The 19,927-nt window shown below is 31.7% G+C and overlaps 1 protein-coding gene across 3 annotated transcripts in view; it reads left to right on the top strand.

The window, feature by feature from the left end:
• Positions 1-219: 219 nt before the first annotated feature.
• LOC111421251 (Protein furry) overlaps positions 220-19,927 on the top strand; it is an 80,487-nt gene continuing 60,779 nt past the window's right edge. For 2 of the 3 annotated variants that reach the window (XM_071199666.1, XM_071199665.1), the window contains exons 1-16: positions 220-455; positions 664-864; positions 964-1,184; positions 1,248-1,438; positions 1,502-1,711; positions 1,764-2,109; positions 2,168-2,402; positions 7,092-8,420; positions 12,289-12,460; positions 12,523-12,699; positions 13,020-13,157; positions 13,519-13,689; positions 13,752-14,071; positions 14,123-14,397; positions 14,465-14,619; positions 18,867-19,024. In XM_071199666.1, the coding sequence (XP_071055767.1) occupies positions 410-455; positions 664-864; positions 964-1,184; positions 1,248-1,438; positions 1,502-1,711; positions 1,764-2,109; positions 2,168-2,402; positions 7,092-8,420; positions 12,289-12,460; positions 12,523-12,699; positions 13,020-13,157; positions 13,519-13,689; positions 13,752-14,071; positions 14,123-14,397; positions 14,465-14,619; positions 18,867-19,024 (4,345 nt within the window). In that variant the 5' untranslated portion in view covers positions 220-409. The remainder of the gene's footprint in view (positions 456-663; positions 865-963; positions 1,185-1,247; positions 1,439-1,501; positions 1,712-1,763; positions 2,110-2,167; positions 2,403-7,091; positions 8,421-12,288; positions 12,461-12,522; positions 12,700-13,019; positions 13,158-13,518; positions 13,690-13,751; positions 14,072-14,122; positions 14,398-14,464; positions 14,620-18,866; positions 19,025-19,927) is intronic. The other variant, XM_071199667.1, reaches the window with a different exon arrangement.

Genomic DNA, 19,927 nt, shown 5'->3' with positions numbered 1-19,927 from the left:
ACCCAAATAACACTTCTCTCATATCGAACTCATACAATATATGTCGATAAAACAGTGCATCTATTCATAATTTAACACAAAATTTTAAATTACTATTCATATTTATTTATAATTATATTTTCAAATAATCAATTTTAAATTCTATTTTATTTTATATAAGAATTTTTTGATATTAAAACTTAAAAATTAAATTTGTTTACTGTTTGTTGACACTAACCTAGGTTAACTTGTCAACTGTCAGTTACTTGTCAAAACTTTTATGACGAAAATAAATTTTTTGCTATGCGGTTAACAAATACATTAAAAGAAATGTGTTAAATGAATAATTTCCTCACTTAACATTGTAGTGGGGAGTATACCTACGTTTTAGGAGTTTTTTTATTGAATTTCCGTAAATATCAAGGATAAAATGTCTGATAACACGGAACAACTCTCCACTATAGGAGATAACACAGGTAGACAGAGTTTATTGTTATATTCAAAAGTATTATCTGCATATCGGATTGGATAAGTACGTAGTGGGGAAACATTATCTACCTATTCAAGTGATAATTTATCAATTAAATTTAACCAATTTTTGTTTACAAAATTCAGTCATTCGGTGTGAACAAGCAGATTAATTAAAATTGCACAATTTTTCGTAAAAATCTATTTTTTTTTTAGAAATCGTTTTGAGCAGTCAAGATTCTGATGTAGATTCTACACACAGCATTTGTTCAGGATCAGACACTCACAGTGGACACACATCTTTGTCCAATGCTGAACGGGTATCGTTAGTAGGTCCGTTGCTTAGTCCCACTTTGCAGGTTAATTCCATTGTAGATGCTAGTAATAATGCTTTGTTAGCAACTTCAGTGTCACCAGGTAATTTGTATATTCTTTGCTGTTGTGCCACTTTTAAGTTCATTTTTATCCTTTAAAAATGTAATTATGTTTATTTTGAAATAATTTGTGTTGTTATAGAACCTGATATTAAAAATGGGACAGTTTCTGTTTCGTTAAATAGTACTAATAAAGGAAGTTTATTACCTTGGGGTGCCCACAAAGAACGATCTCCTCATCCTAGTGCTGGACCACTTATAGACATGGATATTCGACCGGGTGAATTTGTAATGCGAAGCTTATTTGCTGACTTTACCATTCAAGCTGAGAAAAAAATTGAAGCTGTTATGGGAGAACCACAAGTAAGTTTTTATTAAAAAAGTTTTTGTCTTAATTTTGATATGAAATAAATTATTTTTAAACAGGAAAAGTTGTTGTCTAAACTTCTACAAAGAGGTGAAGATACAAATTTTGATCAACTATTAAGTGCTTTTGGTTCTGTTGCTGAGCACTGTCTCCCTTCATTATTAAAAGCTTTGTTTTCTTGGTATGAAAGACAAATGTCTTATGAAGTTGCTAGTTCTGAACAGAAGAAAGCTGATCCAAAAGGAAAAAGGTAAAAAAATATGAACAATATCAAGTTTGGAATTAAAATAATGTTTTTATTTTATTACTATAGTATTATAAATATTGTTTCTGGAAGTACATCAGAAACAATAGAGAGAAGTGAGGCTGATATTCAACAAGAAAGACGAGATTTAGCTGTTGAATTTATATTTTGTTTAGTTCTTATTGAAGTGTTAAAGCAATTATCTTTTCATCCCGGACATGAAAATTTAGTGCAGTACATAGAAAATTTGGCGTTTAAACATTTTAAATATAGAGATGGGTAAATATTTAGATTGTTGTATTAATTTGATTTAATTTGTTGATTATTTTAGAATACAATCTGGACCAAACGCAGGAAACATTCATATCATAGCTGATTTATACGCTGAAGTTATTGGTGCATTAGCACAATCACGTTTTATGTCTGTCAGAACACGTTTTATGCAAGAACTAAAAGAATTAAGAGGAAAAGATCCGAGTCCTCATACAACCCAAAGTATAATCAGTTTATTAATGGGGATGAAATTCTTTAGAGTAAAAATGGTTCCTATTGAAGAATTTGAAGCCTCATTTCAATTTATGCAAGAATGCGCCCAATATTTTTTAGAAGTAAAAGATAAAGATATCAAACATGCTTTGGCAGGATTATTCGTTGAAATTTTAGTACCTGTTTCAGCTGCAAGTTTTATTTATTTTTTTATTTAAAGCATTTTGATTGAAATTAATTCTTTTTTAGACCGTTAAAAACGAAGTGAACGTGCCTTGTTTAAAGAATTTCGTTGAAATGTTGTATTCACAAACTTTAGATGCCAGCACTAAATCTAAACATCGATTAGCATTTTTTCCTTTAATTACTTGTTTGTTGTGTGTTAGTCAAAAACAATTTTTTTTACAAAATTGGCATTGTTTCCTTGCTATGTGTTTATCACATTTAAAAAGCAGGGATCCAAAAATGTGTAGAGTTGCAGTTGGTAAGTAAAAAAAATAATTATATTAAAATATATCCTTTTAATTCTTTAACGCATTTTTAAGTACCAAAACAGGCAATCTCTTGGTACATTAATGTGCTGCAAATCAGTCTCTTCGTTGTAGGCATTGTAGGCATCTGGCCAAAGCCGGATATTTGGCTTTGGCCAGATATTAAAAACTTATTACTTAGTACTCTACCATTCATAGGAATTAGTATCTCTTTTAGGTGTTGGACACTTCAGATAATCAAGTTCAACCCCATAGGACTTTTTTTATTGAATACAACTTTATTTATATCAGGTTTGTCATTAGCAACCTCATTGTAACAATCCCAATACGATATATAAAATCTCTTGTTACAGTTTCGTCTAGTTTTCTTCTCTTTGCTTGTAATTCATCATCACATCACATTCATTACTAACAACTGTTGCTGTATCACTTTCGATTATTAATTAAAGTATCCTCTTTTTAATGCAAAAAGCCTTTTGAAAAATCACTTCTAGTTTTTGAGAAAACAATATTTGAAGTTTTGATAAAATTGTCGATGTTGCAAGTTTTATTGATAACTTTCAAAATTCGCTATAAAATATATTTCTTGAAAGATCCTTGTGAAAATATCACCAATTATTAATTAAAGTATCTTCTTTTTAATGTAACACGCCGTTTTGAAAAATCGCTTTTAGTTTTTGAGAAATAAATTTTCGAAATGATCGTCAATTTTTTCGAATTATGCTATTTTCGCCGATTAAGTTTTAAAAATTCGTATAAAATCCATTTCTTGGAATATGAGTATAAAAATTTCCCAAAGTATTAATGAAAATGTCTTCTTTCCAATGAACCAACCCGTTTTGAAAAATAGCTTTTAGTTTTTGAGAAAACAATACTTGAAGTTTTAATAAAATTTTCGATGTTGCAAGTTTCATCGATAACTTTCAAAATTCGCTATAAAATTCATTTCTTGAAGGATCCTTGTGGAAATATTACCAATTATTAATTAAAGTATCCTCTTTTTAATGCAACAAGCCGTTTTGAAAAATCGCTTTTAGTTTTTGAGAAATAAATTTTTGAAATGATCGATAATTTTTTCGAATTTTGCAGTTTTCGCCGATTAAGTTTTAAAAATTCGTATAAAATCCATTTCTTGGAATATGAGTTTGAAGATTTCCCAAAGTGTTAATAAGAGTGTCCTCTTTCCAATGAAAAACATGTTTTGAAAAATAACATTTAGTTTTTAACACGTTGACTGCCGTGTGTATCAAAACTGGTACACACTTCTGTAGTGTAGTAATGCGCGTGATATACCCGCGGCAGTCAACGTGTTAAGAAAACAATATTTGAAGTTTTGATAAAATTTTCGATGTTGCAATTTTCATCGATAACTTTCAAAATTCGCTATAAAATTCATTTCTTGAAGGATCCTTGTGGAAATATCGCCAATTATTAATGAAAGTATTCTCTTTTTAGAGTTGCTTCGTTAGTTAAATCAGCATCAAAAAAGTTCATTTTGTATCTTGGATCCAAATAAGTTGACATATCTTATCAGCTTTCTTATTCATTTAATTTTTATTCAAATATGGTAATAATGTGGCAATGTAGGGTATCACTTCAGAAATGCACTAGAAATTATAACCATAATGGACGGATAGATAACCGGATATCCGGCCGAAGGGGATGCCGCATATCCAGCGCGGTATCCAGCTTTTCGCAAAATCACAATCCGTTCCATCACTAGTACGTATTATTTATTTAGAGAAATTCGATTTTCTATAAATATACACGGTATATTGTTGTCAAATGAAGCTTTTTGAGCTTCCTTGATCAGTCTTCGTCGCTGTCTTCGTCATCTGGCGATGTTAACAATACCACAACATCAATAGGCAACAATAAAGAATGAAGACTTCTTGTAGTTCTTGCGTCTAAGAGATGTAATCAGCGGATCGCTGAAAATTAATAAGTGGTGAAACAAATCCTCCATCGTATCTTTTCTAGAAAATTTTCTTGTATTATGTTCCCGCAAATATTTAGCATCTTTGTTATGGGCTTTCTGGGTCTCTGGAAAGTTGACCAATAGGTACATTTTTATTATTTGGCCTCCATGAATTAATAATTTATGCACGCTTTGAGGCATGTAGTACTAATTATAATTCTTAACAAATATTTTTGCTGTTTTTACGCAATATTCATGGAATTTGGCAGAATCAACTGCAAATCCAGAAGAAATTGTTACTGAAATTACCGCAAACAGGCAAATTGGGTCTTCATCCAGTCTGGTAATGTTAGCTGAGTGATTTGGACCTTGAAAAATCTTCTGACGGTATTCCTGTCATTAGTTGTTCCAAAACCCGGTTTCTGAATATCGACCTGAATTTCCTTTTATCAACTTTTACGTTCAATAATTTTGTAATTTTCCAACTTTTTATGTCTTCTGTAGACTATATGAACGAAGTAAACATTCGAAGCACTTTATCCAAGCATGTAATACTATACTTCAAATTTACATTGTTAATTATTTTTCTTAAGTACATCATCTAAATTGTTTATTTCTTTAGGTGTTACCCCACAAAGATGACAATTTTGCACTGATAACTTGCTTACAACTTTCCCATCAACCACAGTGAAATAAAAGTTAGGATAAAACGTATATGATTTATTTTCATACTGAATCTCTAAAGATGTCATTCCTTTATTTGTTCTTCAATACTTTCTACCTCAATTTGAACTGTTTAGTTCTTTTTTCTTTGTACTAATTTAATTGCTCTAGAGTACTTTGTTGATGATGGCAAGGGAGTTGTGCTTCCAATAGCTGGAAGTAAAGTAGCTATATTGTTGTGTAGTAAACTTATTGTCAACATAGTGGGCCAGCGCATCTTCTGGATAAACTTTTATGGACAGTTTTTCGTCTGGGGATGAAATACGTCGTTTTATTTCGGAAGCACTCTTGGGTGATAAATTTAACACATGCTTAACAATAGTAGCAGTATTTCTTTTACCTTCACGGTTTAGGCTCATTCCAACTGTGTACCCCAGCTCTTGGGATTGTGCTCTTTCTAGTAATGATGCTACTTTCCTTCGTTTAGATTCACCTACTTCGGAAAAAGACTTTGAGCGAGATCCGTCATTGAAGTCAATTGAAGAGTATTTCTAACCACGCCTTATTTTTTAACTTAAATACTGCCATTGTTCGGTTACATTGCTTCCATTTTTGATTTGCTTAGCTACAAAACTTGGAAACCTTCTTCTGTACAGATCACAGTAATCTTCGTCATTATAATCTTTTATGTCACTATGTTCATAAAATTGCGTGTAAACAGCTGATGAATCATTTAGAGTATTCCAAATCTCAGAAAGATCGCTTTTTACACTTTCAGATACTGAAACAAGCATAATTCTCCATTAGGCAAATTTAGGCACCTTATATTAATGGATAATATAAATATAAGACCATTTTAATGATTAATCTGCATCAATTCAAAGTTTTACAGTCCAAGAAAAAAGAAAAAAGCACTATTTTATACTAGTAAACTAATTAATCGATTTACAACAAATGATTGAAAAACTATTAATGAATGTTGGATGCACTTATTGAACCTACCTTTGTAAAACTTATCCATGATTCACAAACTTTAGGGTAAGACCCCAATTTTTTCCACAAAGACTACGACAAGTCCACAAAGATAGTCTAGCTTTATGTAAAACTCCATGCAAATGTCCATTCCATTGCGACAAATAAGAGAACGCGCAAATTTCTGTTACATGTCATCGAATTTAAAAAGAACAAATAAATTTTTGCTGTATAAGTGCAATTTTGTTCAACATTTACAACCAGGCGACGATATCTGTTGACTTCAGTTTTTGGCTGAAATTTTAGTTTTGGCGTAGAGACAACTTTCTCAATAACATTCTGTGATGCAACGAGAGTCGTTTCCATAATAATGGAATAGTATCCAAGCAAAGCAATCTATATTGGTCTCAAGATAATGGTATCTTGGAGTCGTTGCAGAACAATCTTCCTGAACTGCTGAATGTTTTGGTGGGCGCATTAAAAAGACCGACGTGGTTTCACCAAGATGGTGCACTTCCACATAACGCACAGATAGTGACTCAGTACCTGAACCGCAGCTTTGCATGACGATGGATTGGTACAAATAGTGCTGTGAGAATATGTAATGTTGAATTGGTAAGACGATTCGAATTGTGCGTGCATGAAAATGGAAATAATTTTGCAGTTATTATGTCTTTTTTTGTTGTTTCAATTATTGTTATGGTGAAAAATTCATTTGGTAACCTAAAATGTAATTCTGTTCTTTATTTTGTTAATGTTTTGTTATTTATGTTAGAAAATATTGTTGTGACCACCTTTTTGATATATATAAATAATTTTATTTCAATTCTTTTTTTTTTAATGTTAAATATCTTCGAATCTACTAAGTTTTGAAATCAATGTTAATAAGGAAAGTTGCACAGTTTTTGATGCTCTATAACATGCACGTAATAAAAAGTTTGTGATGAAGGGAAAGTTTCTTTTGACTATAGCGCCGTCTTTATTTCTGTATAATCAATAATAACAATAATTAAGAACTGAAGACATTTAGTATTCCCTGTATATATTAAGAAATGTGTATAAAAATGCGTTAAAGAGTTAATTTTTAAATAACAATATTATTTATTTATTACTTTTTTTACATAAACAGAAGCTTTACATCGTTTACTTTGGGTTTATATGATTCGTATAAAATGTGAAAGTAATTCGGCGACCCAATCTCGTTTACAAAGCATTGTTAATTCATTATTTCCCAAAGGATCGAAAGGTGTCGTCCCAAGAGACACTCCATTAAACATATTCGTAAAAATAATTCAATTCATAGCTCAGGAACGTTTAGATTTTGCAATGAAAGAGATTGTCTTTGATCTTCTCTCCGTTGGTCGGCCTATTAAAATAATTCTAACACCTGAAAGAATGAATATAGGTTTGAGAGCTTTTTTGGTAGTCGCTGATGGTTTACAACAAAAAGAAGGTGAACCTCCAATGCCGAGATCGATGGGGATTTTACCAAGTGGAAATACATTACGCGTAAGAAAAACGTTTTTAAATAAAATGTTAACTGAAGATACTGCAAGGAGTATTGGAATGTCCGCTTATTTTCCTCATGTAAGACGAGTTTTTGTTGATATTTTAAGAGCTTTAGATGCTCAGTATGGACGGCCTCTAATGAAAACGAGTACACAAAACGTTAATAAAGAACCAGATGAGATGATAACGGGTGAACGTAAACCGAGAATTGATTTGTTTAGAACTTGTGTTGCTGCTGTGCCGCGTTTAATTCCTGACGGGATGACTGGAACCGAATTAGTTGATTTATTATCAAGATTAACTGTTCATATGGACGGTGAACTTCAAGGGTTAGCTTTACAAAGTTTACAAACTTTGGTGATGGATTTTCCCGATTGGAGACAAGATGTCTTGTGGGGTTACACACAATTCTTAATTCGAGATGTATTGGATACGTTTCCAAATTTAGTTGACGCAGGATTAAAAATGTTATATCAATTATTAACCGCTTGGAAAATGTCTTTAAATAATTCCGGAAATAATTCGAATACAATGCGGATTAATAATAAGGATGTTGAAAACGCGAAACCAACTTTCACAAAAGATACAGCCGCCACTTATCGAACAGATAATCAAAAACCTGAACCTTTATCTTCCGTTTTGCATCTCGTCGAAGCTTTCGCTTTGGTCATGTTATGTAATTATCGTTTATCATGTAGAAGACACGCAGTCCATATTTTAAGAGATGTTAAAACATTAATCAAATTATTAAATTGTTCTGAAGATCAAGTTGCAATTGATGTTATCGATCAATGTATAAATCAGGTTATTGAAAAATGTATTCCGCATTTACCAGCAACAGAAAAATCAGCGATTCAAGCAGTTTCTAATATAGATCTTCAATGGTTAGCTGATCGAAATGCTTGTATTTGGACGGCTGGTTTACATGAAGATGGCTCAAGCAAAGTTGGTAAGTAATAAAATTGTTTATTTTTAAAATGATATCTGATGTATAGATATATGTTTTTTTATTAATAATTCTGAAAATCAAGGTATTAATGAAGTCTTTTTATAATCTTAATTTTCATGTAAATATGTACTTTTATGTTTAAAACATACAAGTTAAACCCAAAATGAAATCAAAGTTAAAACCAGAGTTCAGTTTGTACTGTAAAATATTGATTGTTGTATATTTGATAATTTTAATGTAGTGGGTGCGGGTAAATCTCATACCTGAACTAATGGAATTCGTTAGACTTCAATTAGTATTTCACAATATGTTTAAATATCACTCTTCGGGTTATGTAAAATATGGGAATGCCCGCATATTTTAGAATAATGTAAGTCATTCCATATAATGAAAAATTATATAGCTCTTTTAGCTAAACGATGTGATACTTTATTATATTGAAACCTTAGTTTTTATAGGAACAGTAATAAACTGAGGTAATAAAAGCGTGGTTACAATAAAATAGGAGTATAATAATTTCAGGAAATGAAAATATTACTCTTGCGCCATCTCTTCAATGACAGCTGATGAAATTGTTCGCAGTGTATCATCTACATACGCCGTATGATTAATATTTTTGCGAACTATTTGTACTTGTGTTTCTAACATTGTTATTACTACATCTTTAGTTATTTTTAGGATGATATTGTTTGGACAAGGTATGCATATAATGGTCCCTTGTGATCAGAAGTTTTTACAAATTGCTTCATTAACTCTAACTGTATATGTAAGGGAGGAGACATAATTTTATTTCGTTCCTCTAAAGTTTTCCGAATAACAATTCTTTTCTTCAGAGGCCACTTGTGTCTGATTCCAATGATCTTGTTTCAGTTTGCAGGGTATCTTTGTGTATCCGCTTTGTTGGCCAAGGAGAACGTTTATAATTTTTGGGTTTTCACATTTAACTCATTGATGTTCACTATATTTTATTTTCTCCATTATCTATATTTTTATACAATGTATCATTTTGTTTGAGTCAGTAATTGAAATCAAATCATATTTGTTACCATTACCATTGCTTAGGACTGCCATTAAACTGGACAATCACTTAACTCGTGAGTTTTTCTAAACCGCGGATCTGAAGATTTTCAAATTTAAAAACACGAACTCAACTGGTTGCTGTTATGTCCATTTATAGTTAGAGGTCTTACATTTAACTGACTGATTTAACTGTTAATTAGATCTTTGTATCTTCCAAAATATGGCTGATGTTGAGTAGTGTTATTTCCCGTATGTCTACGCTCCTTCTCTGGTATTCGAAAGTATTTCGGGTCCCTTTTTTATTTTGCATGATAAAAGTATTGCTTCATTATTAGGTAGAGTGAATTCACTAAGGTGAATGGAAAATTGTCAACGTTTCAAATAAGCGTATGATAAGGTTGTCAAAAGAATTTTCCTGATTATGCCTGTCCACATTTGCGATTAACAATGAAATATTATATGAAGCTCATAGTCCAGCATCTTCTTCAGTAAACGATCTGCAAAAACATTTAATAATGTTGGTTGATTAAACATTTATTTGGGTTATTGGACAGCAACCAACTCACATGTGTTTCAAGAGACTGCCATTACAACTACAAAAAATTACAGTAGTGTGAATTTCATGCCGGAGGTGTGATTGGATATGTGTGAAAGTTGTATCCAAAGCGTCGTTTGCTGCAAACGTACTCGTGGTGGTCATCTGAACGATATCGAATTCCATAGTTAATTATAAGATGTGGAGTGCACCTGGAATACCTGTTAGCCCAATATTTAATTATTCTGTGTTTTATTTGAATATAGCACGCATTCTAATTAAATGATCTAGTAGCCTTAAAGTCTTACTGGCTTAAAGTAAAAATATCTTATGGTATATCAAATACTCAATGTACTGTGCAAGACATAATTTGACACGATATGCCCGATCTAAATATCAAATAAAGAATGATTAGTAAATAATGTCTAGTATCAATTAAAAGTTCTTGAACAACTCGTTAAGAGTAACTATATACTTGTCGAAACATGAAAAAAATATTACCAAAAATTTCATTTCTGCATGCAAAATTAATGATAAATATGAATATTATTAATTTGTTAAATGCGTCATTGCTCCTTTTAACCGTCTTAACGCATCCATTTGTCTTTGGAATACCACGAAAATGCCTGTTCAAAATAGGTAGTTTTTTTCTGCTATCTAGTCTGGTTCTAGAATAACTTTTTTCTTCTCTACCGTTTATAACTTTTGCAATGTCCCTAAGTTGAATTTCATACACGTACACCGTGTTCGACGACGGATTACTCTACTTCCTTTCAATCTTTGTTTGCATACCAATGATACCAACCAATCTTATTTTTATTCGTTTCTGTCATAAAAATCCTATTCGCTTTTTGTTTATGTTACTTCATTCATCGGTTCCGTGCTTCTAGTCAAGTTTATTTGCTTTGTGTTTATTCGCTTCTAGTGTATTTGCGATTGGTAGATTTGTTACTTTAATTGTTTCCCATGTATATTTATTTGTGCACTTTCCTTTCTAACTTTTTTATCCAGCAATTTTAGAGTTCTTCTTGATGCCATTGTTGCGATTTTAGAGTCAGTTCAAAACTATCATAAACTTACCTTGTCTCATTTTTCTTCTTATATCGGATATTACATATCATTGACTTCATTTTGACATTGTTTTTATATTGGTCGGCCTTTTCGTACCTTATAGTAAAGCCAAGTGATTAACATCTATAATCATCATATTGTCATTTCTAAATTATATTTACTGAAACCCAGTTCAAATCTCCTTTGTAGTATTCGCCAACTTCTTATAGCTGTGATAGCTTGTGCATTCTTTCTTTATTTCCTTAGTTTGCTAGCTTTTATTTTCGAGTTGTGTTTGTTCAGCTACTTTGTAACTGCATCCAAGCCAATTATGTGTATAGCTTCCACGTGTTATGTATTACTATGTCTTATTTCTATAACTCTCTTCGCTGCTTTGTTTATTGCATCAGGTTTCATTAGAATTATTTAGATTATTTATGCATTCTATATGCTCAAATATTTCCTTACTGTGTCTTCTTTTATTTCTCTTATACTGGAATTGTTTTCGCACCATGTATATTGATATTGACATTTAATATAAAGATCTACCTCGAGATATTCTGTTTGATTTAGGCTCAAGTTATTGATTAAAATGTTATTCATAAAAATCGATAAACCAATAAAAAAAATAATTGAATGGTTTTATTGTGTTTATTGCATTTACATAACATTTTAATAATTTCCCTTTGATAACGTTGACTTTCTTATTTAGAGCATGACGCAAGCTTTCGATAGAAATATAAATCACTAAATGCTCGCAAAGAGTTCTCTCGTTATCACCGATTTATTGTAGATTCAAGTCCGTCTAATTGGAGCCTGTACGTCTGTTGGAGAAGAAGTTGTTTTTAGGGGTGTGTACAAGGTTAACTAGCAAAAATGGAGACAAAATTTGTGTTCTCTACAAATAAAACATACACCGTTTTTCGGCTATATTCACGTCGTTAAGCGTTTTAACGAAATTATAAGATTTCAAATCGGGCACTATAACTTTCCAATAATTTGCAAGTAAGAAATATAAGTTGAAATCTAAGAATTTTGAGCTTATGTTAATTTCTATCCAACCGTATAACGTAATATTAAAGCAAACCAGGTACTTGGGAAAATCGATCGAGTAAGAACCGAATACTGTGGGGCTAGCTAAAGTAGCCCCATCTTAGCTCTAAATTAATCTTATTATATACAGGATCAAGTTAGTTTTTTAAATGATGCAGATTTAATTTGATTTTCTTTCACAGATTTTATTTATTATTTCTTTTTTATCAGATAGTAGAATTGGATCAAGTTTTGGACTAAACTTTATCGATCCTTGGAGTATGTGTTTATTTGGATTTTTACAAAGAGATCGAATTTTAACTCATTGCCCAACTTTGGTTAATCATGCTTGGCCGATTGTTTTTACTAGAATCAATGCATTATTTCCAGTTATTGATCCAACGTAAGTTAATTTAATTCTTCAAAAAATTCCTAAATTTTATTTGTTTAATTTATTTCTTATAGTCCCGTTAACGATAATCGCGCTTCGTTATTACGAAGTTCAACAACAATTAAAAAGCCAGTTAACGAACGCGATATTTACATTCATCTTTGGAAAAATTACGTTACTTTTGCATTCCATGTTGTTCCTCCTGTTCCAAGTCCAATAGTAAGATGTGCAAGTCCCGATTTAAGTTTAAGGTAAGTTAAAATAAATTGTAAAACCATTCTAACTTTAAATTTAAATTAATAATTAAATAACTAATAAAAGCACAGCTTTAGCTTAAAAAATGCTTTTATAACCTTTTTTGTTATACTCTTTTAGCTTTGTTTAAACATTTAATTTGGTGTTTTTGTTTAAAAATTACGTTTTGAGTTTATCTTTGCGATGTGTTATCTTTTAAAATTGGTTTTTATGTTTGGTGAGGGGCGAAATTCTGTTTTTGGAATGCATGAAAGCTTTGTCATACACTTATTAGTTCGTTCAGGTTTCGAGAGCATGCTAACTCTATTATTTGAAGTTCTATTGACGGTACCCTCGGGGGTGGTGATCGTACCTTTAGCGTGAGCCTAGATAATTTAGCGCAGACGCAGGGTTGCATTTCAACAGGCCGGATAACGTTGCCTTTGTCTGCGATGCGAAAACATAAAAGAACCAGGTGAATGTCTCGTTTAGTTATATATTCTTGCAAAAACAAGGTTTTTTTAAAAGGGAATAATTTTGATGGTTTATGTAAATTTGAAAAATTAGTTATTAAAAATTAATTTAGTAGCAAGATAATTCCTTTTTAAATGTTAATACTCACCCTTTCAATTAACTCTAATTTTTTCTCCGTTTTCTTCAAGCATATAACCATTAGAAATATTTTTTTTACATTCATAAATTAAGAAAATGAACAATTACAGTTTAAACATCATTTTAAACATTTTTAAGCATTGAAGCTGTAAAAACATGTTCACTTCAAACTTTAATAAATTAATAAAACTAAAAAATAATTTTAATTGAATTATATTATTTAGCTCATCTCCGGATAGTTTAAGTGCGGAACGAAATGACACAAAAACTCCTGGCGGTAACGTTTCACCTGGGGCTCTTTACAAATTAATTGTCCCCCTTTTACGATGCGAAGTTAGCGATGTCAGGGACACAGCAGTTTTAGCTATTGGGAATGTGAACAGCGACGCTCTCAAGTAAGTTTATGAAACATTTTCGTAATTGGATCTCTACTATTTCGCGAAATCATCTCATTTAGGGATGTCATGGAGGAGTTAGTGGTTTACATTAGGGAAGCGGTTGACAGAAAGCAAGAGAATGTTAGGCGAAGGAGACGTCGCGATGCGTTACGTCTTCAATTGGTTAAAGTTCTGGAATTGGTTGCGGAACAAGGAACGTTTGGTGTTAGTCCTTTTGTTTTGGATAGAGATACCGGTTCCTTACATTTAACTTTTTTGGAGTATATGGATGGGGCGAGGCTTTATCTCGAGAGTGAGCCGGATAAACATACTAGCGCTGTTAAAGAGATTACGTTACATTTTTGTAGTTTTATTACGAAAATGATTAAAAGTTTTTCATGTAAGATTTTTTGTTTTTTCAGTTTTGATGTTCTAAAATTTTTGTTTTTAGTGGAAACTTGCCAAACTTTACTTAAAAGAGACTTAAGAAAAAATCTTTTTATGTTATTTTCAACGTGGTCAGGGAAATATGGTTTACCTTTTCGACAAACACCTAATTTAGAGGGTGACCAATCTCATAAAAAATGTACGGAGCTTCAATTTGCCGCGTTGCAAGCGATGAGCGCATTATTATGTTGTGGACCTTGTATAGATCCTGATGGATTAGCTGATGATGGATTATTTTATCAATGGTTAGATATTTTGCTTAATAGTAGCGAGGAACGAGTAAGTATTTAATTAAATTAATTTCAAGTTTTACTACTCCTTATTACCCTTTGTCGTATTGTTTCAGGTGTACAATCTTGCCAGAGAGACTGTCGTCCTTCTCCTTGAATTTAACCCGGATATAGGTCCTTTGTTAGATTGGGCTGTTGATCGTTGTTATACCGGAAATCCTGCGGTTGCGGACGGATGTTTCCTTGCGTTGGCGACCATCTTCAGCGCAAAGTGAGTGTTTACTATAAATTTACATTACAACCGCAAGAGGTTTTGATTAAATTTTAATTTAACCGGTGGAAAAATTTATAAACGTTTTAAAAACATCTGGCCATTTCATAACATTTTTAATGTAGTCAAAAATAAATTAAAATGGTCGCGTAGGTCGCGGTAATGCATCATGTTCTCCTGCTGCATAATTTCGGTTAACTCCAGTCAGGCTTCTCCCCTAAATTTGCATGAACAGGTGGATCTAGTCGCGTCGGGAAGCTTCTCTTAATAAATTCCTCGTAAGTTTTCCAAGTTCACGTCAAAGTGGAATTCAGTAAAGACGTGGTTTGTTAGATGTTTAAAGGATTTTAGTTTTAAAACAAAAACTACGATGAAATATGTATTATGTAACAATTTATTTTGTTAATAATTCGGTGCATTCAGTGCAGTGATGTAATTTGCATATAAAAAGACGTTTTTGTCGACAAAAATTTGAAACGAAAATAAATAATGGGGTTTGAGGTGAAAAATGAACTGTCATATGCAATGTAGCAATGTAACTTTAAAAATGGTTTGGAATATTACATTATTTAATAGAAAAGGAAACTTATAACGAATGTTATTTCCCCACATTCGAAATGGTCAAATACGAACGTGTCGACAGATTTTAGATTGATCTTTTTTCCTCGCCCGTAATATATCAATAAAGCGCTCTTTTAGATTGTATCACTGTAAATTTATGGGCTCAAATCAACCGCTGTTTCCTCTTCCTGTTCCCTTTGAATCGACAGTGCGAAGTCCACTCTCGCATTATTTCCGCACGAATTTTCATCCGATTTCCCCGGAGGGCTTTTTATTATAACACCAAAATCCGATAGCAACTTGATATGTTTCCGATACCGCCATTTCACGCGTGTTTTTGGGGGTTTCTTATGTCGCTTTTGTTTTGTTTCCATAAAATTTATGTTTGCAAACCGGAAAATAGGTTATAAAAATACAGAAATAAATCAGAAAGAGAATAATTTTTTTTACTATAACTCGTAAATGTTATAAATACATTATATACTTAGTGTTTTTCTTAAAAAGGAAGACTTTTTGTAAAATACGAATTATGTGGTAGAGAGAGTAACTTAAAAGGACCTAGAAATTCCATTTTTAGATTAAAGGACGGTTAAATGAAACATGCGGAAGTAGGTCATCTAATTCTAAAAATCCCAAGCAGAAAGACTCAAAGCAATTTGAAAACAATCGCCTTTTGTATTCGAAATGCATTACTGCAAAATGTTCTTTTCTAATTCAACAATCGCTAATCCAATTGACATCTTCACAAATACTCATTTCTCGAGTAAGATAGGAAGCTGCTTGAAAGTCGGTTTACTAAGAACATCTAAATTTTGAAAGCGTTGGTCTCATGTGTTTTCCTAGAAAATGTAATACACACATAGAACATTCCTTATCCAGTTAACCTCGGGCATATAACCGTTACATCTCATTTGTCATGTAAACTTTTATCTGCCCCAAGAATGGAAACATGTGTAGAAGTATCATAAAATAAAATAATGAGGATCATTTTGTACATCAAATTGTCAGAGTACTTTATAGAAGTGTTGCATAAAGATTTATGCATATTGGGAACATAGAAAAAGGTACCTCATATGATTCTGTATATTGGAAAGTGTCCAAAAGATGGTGGTCAACCTTTAAGGTACATAAATATAAACATAATAAAACCGTTACTGCAGGAATTATGGGAACAGTTTTGTGAAATGCCGGCTATAATAAGAGCTTGATTAAATTATAATAAGAGCTTAAACTATGAGTATCGGATAAGAAACTCTTCAATAAAACTAAGCCCCACACATATAGCCCATGTAATTCGTTATAGTTTCTTTTTATAATGTACTCGAGGAATAACAAAGACACTGAAAAAATTCAGAAAATTCCAGTTTCTTGAATCTTAAACCTTATATTTTGTTGATTAGAATGCAAAAAGATACCAAAAATAAAGAGAATACAAGCCTCTAAATCGTAACACGTAAAACGATGACAATTGAAGGTGCAACTTCTTAGCTGTTATAATCTTTAATATTGACGATTATGGATGTGACGGGAGTAAAATTGGTCAATAAGAATAGTAAACGCACAGCCGCAAAGAGATCCGCGACGTTACCCGAGCAGGAACACGCTGGCTCCGTTTAGCAAGAAACACAAATAACATGATGTACGACCTGTAAGAAGGATTCTTTTATGGCAAATTAACTGTAAATACTTGTATTTCAAAGTTTCCACAATATAAAAGTTACAAAAACTTCTAGCGAGTTTTTTCGAATCAGCATTTTGGTAACTGGTTTCCACGATTACTCAAAAACTACTGGTTCAATTGTGCTCAAACTTATTATATTATGTGTACAAAACATATTAATTGCATATGTAGTTAAAGATATCTAAAAAATTTGGCTTCTAGATTTGACATTGGAATCCGTATTGACTGAAAACTTGAGTTCTAAGTCTTCTACTATTTCAAAAATGGAAAACAGTTTCAATGTACTTTTACTGGTTGTAAAATTTTATTTTTCGTCTGACTAGTTTCGCCTTATAGGTATCTTCATAGACTTCGTTAAAAATGTGAAGATACACCCATCTTATCTTATCCCATCTTATCAAAAAATAATTATATGATTGACAGATTATGTTGTAGAACATTTCTTAATTCCAAAAAGTACCATAAAATTAGTTAAACTTTTTAAAATTAAAGACGAGCACGTTACAGTTTATAAAAATGGTTGAACTACGTCGTTGTTAAAAATGAAAACTACTAAGGCCCACTTTTACCACCTCTTGATAAATTTAACCGATAGATAATTACCATGGTTACAGCGGTTTTAAGCGTTGTCATTGGCTAAGAACGCCAATTTATCTATCGGATAAATTTATCAAGAGGTGGTAAAAGTGGGCCTAAAACTACTTCTACTATTTTACCAAGCTTGTATATAATATATCTTTTACTATGTATCGTCACATCTCGTAAGCCGCATTTGGACGCTACAATACTACTGTTTTTTTACAAGTGTCTATTAGTGTCCATATTTTCCGTAATGTATAGAGTCATCCTTTGAAAATATTCTTTCCTTTGAAATGCAGCCTGAAAATGGAACAATCCGTCATTATCGTGTTTCCAAAAATATCGTTCTACTTTCTCTTCTATGAAGGAAATTTAACTGATCTCATTTGCTGCATTCCTTTTATGGTTTCCCTTACTAACTCTCACAGTTTTCAACTTCTAAAACGTTATAAAATATTACGCATATTTTTTTACTGTTTCTTCACTTTCCTACTCCAAAAGATTTTTATCGGTCTAATAACAGCAAACAATTATTGCGTTTTAGAGTGTAAGCAGAATGTTGATGTGATAATACAAAATCAAACTGAGGTTATGTTGTGGTCGGATGTACATCCAAAAAAAACAACTTTTTGTCATCTAAGTAATAGTTGTACGATCCGGTTGTTTTACATTCGCAGTGTAATAGTTCTCCAAATTTGTACTAGTGTAGAAATACCCATCGTTACATTTCATTTTGTTTGCTAAATAGATATAAAGAGTCGAGGAAATAGGACGAGGTTTGATGTTTCAACGTAATAGGAAGATTTAGACTATTTTTACCATTAACAAATACTATAATTTTTGTATAAAACAATAATTTATCTCTGAATTCTTTACAACCAATATATTTACCACCATTTTTTCCATGGATGCTAATCTTATAATTGTTTACTTATAATTGGTTGTCATTGTTGCTATATTACTATCGTTCCACCTTACAAAACAAATAAGATCACCTCCTGCAATATATAAAAACATCTAAACAAGGCGATAAATTGCTACGAACAATTAGAAACCTAAACCATGTTAACATGTAAAATGTGTCACCACAGGCGCACATTATAATCACTTTAAATCCGTAACAGTGGACCCCTGTCAGCACCACTCAGTTTTTATACTTCAGTGCTGTAAACTGTATATTTTAAGTGGTTGTAATTGAAATTGGGATTGATATTTGTGTTGCTGCTTGTTTCTAATTCAATTTATTGTTTTTGTTAATAAATATAACAATGGATTGAACTAATTATTATTAAATTCGTTGTTTTCTGCAGAATTTTTTTGCAATAAAATAAACCTGGTTTACTTTTAAAAGATATTAATGAATTAATGATTAAAAATTAAATAAGTATACATCTTTAATGCGACATTTTTCTTTCTATTGTTACAGAGAATATCCTTGCGATCATTACACCGCAATCATTAACGTTGCTTTAATGAACACTGGCTGTCCAAGACCCGTCGTAAGGGACACGGCGCTTCAACTTTTGCAACTCCTGGACAAACGGTTCTTTGGTGCCGTCGGACCTCTAGCTGAGGGAGACTTGGGTAAGTACCCTTTCCTGTCTTATTCTATTTTGTGTGTAAGATCGAATAATTTCCTTTGCTTCGAAGTCAACTAACAATCCTTTAAGGGGGAGAAATGAAAGGGGTGATATTTTAAAGCTTAATAAGTTGGGAGTATTTTGACTTTAATATTACATCTACTTTTCACTTCATTATTTTTCTTTTTAAACGGTGGGCTTTCCTGAGCTGTAACTTGATGAGTAAATACGCGAATTCTCAAAAAAAGGAAATAAAGTAAATATTTGTTCGTAGATAAATCAACTTTTAAATCCCAACGTACGTTTTCGAATTTGTTTTTAAAGAAAGTTTATAGTTTACATAAAGTGCCGTACGTTAACTTTCAACTTCAATTATCTGATGAAATACTACACTTCGGAGAAAACTTTAAGAGAAAAGCTTTTATGTTAAATTAGAATCGTTTGTAATTATTGTTATTGTACGTCAGCCGAAACTTGAGGTTTATTTAACGTACATAAACGAATTCAGCAAAATTAATCCTTCTACACATATTAACAATAAACGTGTTATTGTTACAACTTTGTGGTATTTGCCGAAAAGTAACACAATAAAAATTACTAAAACAATTTAGTTAAATACTTTAAAATCCTAAATGAAATTATCTCGTTTAAAACGTTGGATTAATGCTTAAACCTTCATAAAATAAAATCGATTCCAATAAAATTACGTCCCCATCCAATTTCAATCTTTTTCAAATCAAAAAAAGGAAAATATTCCGTCGACAATCACGGTATAAACGACCCAATATTTTCTCCATTACCGGTGGTGAAGTTGAGCATTTCCTAGAACTCCGTACGAGCTCACATTTTTCGCGTTAAAGTTTTATTTTTCTCCCTTTTTTGCTTAGTTTTAAACTCATCCCATCAT

Source organism: Onthophagus taurus, chromosome 1 (assembly GCF_036711975.1).
Source record: "Onthophagus taurus isolate NC chromosome 1, IU_Otau_3.0, whole genome shotgun sequence".
Lineage (NCBI taxonomy): Eukaryota > Metazoa > Arthropoda > Insecta > Coleoptera > Scarabaeidae > Onthophagus > Onthophagus taurus.
This window is presented reverse-complemented; position numbering and strand designations above follow the sequence as displayed.